Source organism: Limulus polyphemus, unplaced genomic scaffold (genome assembly GCF_000517525.1).
Source record: "Limulus polyphemus unplaced genomic scaffold, Limulus_polyphemus-2.1.2 Scaffold4410, whole genome shotgun sequence".
Classification (NCBI taxonomy): Eukaryota; Metazoa; Arthropoda; class Merostomata; order Xiphosura; family Limulidae; genus Limulus; species Limulus polyphemus.
In genome coordinates this window covers 2,787-5,647 of record NW_013670020.1, presented here as the reverse complement: position 1 = coordinate 5,647, position 2,861 = coordinate 2,787, and the positions used below count along the sequence as shown (strand labels likewise).

At 33.2% G+C, this 2,861-nt stretch overlaps 1 protein-coding gene across 1 annotated transcript in view; it reads right to left on the bottom strand.

The window, feature by feature from the left end:
• Positions 1–688, bottom strand: part of LOC106471099 (receptor-type tyrosine-protein phosphatase kappa-like) — a 34,517-nt gene extending 33,829 nt beyond the window's left edge. The window contains exon 1 of the mRNA XM_022399716.1: positions 662–688. Within this exon, the coding sequence (XP_022255424.1) occupies positions 662–688 (27 nt within the window). The remainder of the gene's footprint in view (positions 1–661) is intronic.
• Positions 689–2,861: the final 2,173 nt, after the last annotated feature.

Here is a 2,861-nt window from a genome sequence, read left to right as displayed (position 1 = left end):
ATGTTCAATATCAAACAAGTTGTGCACTGTATCTAATGTGGAATGTAAAACAAGTTGTACAGTGTATGTAATGTGGAATGTAAAACAAGTTGTACAGCGTATGTAATGTGGAATGTGAAACAAGTTTTACAGTGTGTATAATGTTGAATGTGAAACAAGTTGTACAGTGTATGTAATGTGGAATGTGAAACAAGTTTTACAGTGTGTATAATGTGAAATGTGAAACAAGTTTTACAGTATGTGTAATGTGAAACAAGTTTTACAGTGTGTGAAATGTTCAATATCAAACAGGTTGTGCAGTGTATGTAATGTGCAATGTGAAACAAGTTTTACAGTGTGTATAATGTGAAATGTGAAACAAGTTTTACAGTGTGTGTAATGTTCAATATTAAACAAGTTGTGCAGTGTATGTAATGTGCAATATGAAACAAGTTGTAAAGCATGTGTAATGTAAAGTTTTACAGTGTGTGTAATTTTCAGTATGAAACAAGTAGTATAGCGTGCAGAATGTGCAATGTGAAACAAGTAGTACAGTATACGTAATCTGATATTTTTTGTTCAACTTGCGGCATGATGGTAAGTAAAACAAAATACACGGCCTAGCTACCTAATGAATGAATATTTGCTGCAAAATTATTATCAATGCTATAAGAATAGCTACCAGTTTGGCTGTCAATTTTCCTTCCATTCCTTTAAGTCTCACACTCAATCTTTTTTTGGCCACACTTTTTTATCACACCTAAGGTGTTTTTGATTAGATATCATGACTTTTTTGTCAATACACACTAACAAGTCACAGCAAATAAGAGAGTAACACTCAACAGTAACCAACATTAGCTTTAGAATCGAAACCCAAATATTTGAAACAGTCCTATAATTTAAAGAATCAACCAGCTTCTTTAAAAAATATATATAGTGGTAGTTTCTCTCTAAAATAGTGTTAATAGCTTCTTTTACACTAACGCCATGGAATTAAGATTAACAGTTTCTTGTCATCACCCGCATGCACTCGTTACAGCCATATCAAGCATCATTATTTACGCTAATTGCTTAAGCTAATATCATGCGACGCTAAACGCTCTTTAATTAGGAGAATTTTATAAAATTTAGTAAACTTGTGCTTAAAAGTTGGCAATGAATAATCAATAATAACCGTCTATCATATGATTTCGTTAAAAACTTGAGCTAGAAACCGCTAATCTAGTTTGCTTGGCCTAACCAATACTTATGTAACTGCAAGTGCTTTCATACTATAGTTTGGCTGCTCTAAATCGTGTCTTTAATCTTTTTAAGACAAAAACTAAAAACGGTCCACTTTCACTCTTAGGTGAAGCTGTAGAATAATTTTCGAGCCATAGCTCACGTGACTTTTTGCGTAGGCGTGCCTAAGGATTTTGGTCAAAATTGAGCCATTTTTGTTGATAAACTTTGCACACGTGGTTTATATGTAGACCAAATTTGACATTTAATTGTAGGTTGTAAAGATCTATCAGTCTACCAAATTTGAAAAAAAAAATCCATAAAGTACGTTTTTCTATTTAATAAAGTTTCCGTACTTTCCGTGCGAAGAAAAAAAAAGGAAGAAATGCAATCAAAATTGGAGATGTTATATCTCAGGTATTTCTTCATGGATTGCTTTGAAATTTAGTATGTAAAGTAAAGGTCCAGTAGAACACATCCACAGAAAATATGTGATAGTTTGGATTACCACAGTTGGAGGTGCAGAAAGTGGAACTCACTAAACTATCACTCCTGTGAATAACACATAGTGTGTCCTGCAAGTTGTTTTGGCTGCACGACAGTACCGTATTTTCAATGTGCGATGTGAAACAAGTTGTGCAGTGTATGTAATGTGCAATGTAAGACAACTTGTACAGTCAACTTAATGAGGATGAGGATTGTTTGGTTATTACTTGATTCGTTTTGACCAATAAACAAACTCCTAGCTCGTTGCTAAATTTCTTTATTAGAGAGTAAAGATCCTCCAGTAAGTCCAGTAGTTAGGCTTAGAAGGTCATAAACAGAATAATTTAGAAGGTTAAGAACAAAATTCTTTAGAAGGTCAGGAACAGAGTCCTTTCACTCACATCCTAGATATCCATCAGATTGTAGTAAAACTGCCTTTGATTCAGTTTCTTTCACTTTCAAACTCCGTGAAAAAATGCTGAATAAACCCGAAATTTACACAGGTTTTATGATCCAACAAACTGTAGAACCTTCTTCCCTGCATTACACAACTGATAGGCAGTCAACCTTTCTAGCATTTCAGTTTAATGATAAAAAATGAATGGAATTGATAATATTACTCTTGTTTATTTCTTCAATTCAGCGTTTCGCGGAATCGGTCTTGTCTGATAACTGCTTCTTCTGTTACCTGGAATGTCGCTTAAATAAAACTCTATTACTTTCATGTCGGCATTTTGTTTTGTTTGCACGTGAGTACGCGTATCTTTCGCTATCAATGTGTAGCTTTATTTATTTTATATGTATTTGTAGAAATGCAACCATAAATCCATATCCTTAATTATCATGGACGTTTCTTTAACGAATCCTCAAAACATCACGTTATTATTGAAGAAACACACTTCTTGTTACTATTATGGGTTTAGAAGTTTTATAGTTTAAGCTCTTATTATAGTTAACATTAATTAAATAACAGTTCCATGTATAGTATGACATTACGTTTATACTTTGGTTTTTACAGAAAATGTAACTTTGTCTATCGCTTCCTGTTGCCTGCTCCGTGTGTTTTGTTAAGTGACAGAGTTGTGTTGTGTTTGGCACACCTTATAGTATGTTTCACGTCTTGTGTTCTTTGTATTACATCTAACACTGTTATATTTTAATTACATTGTACGATT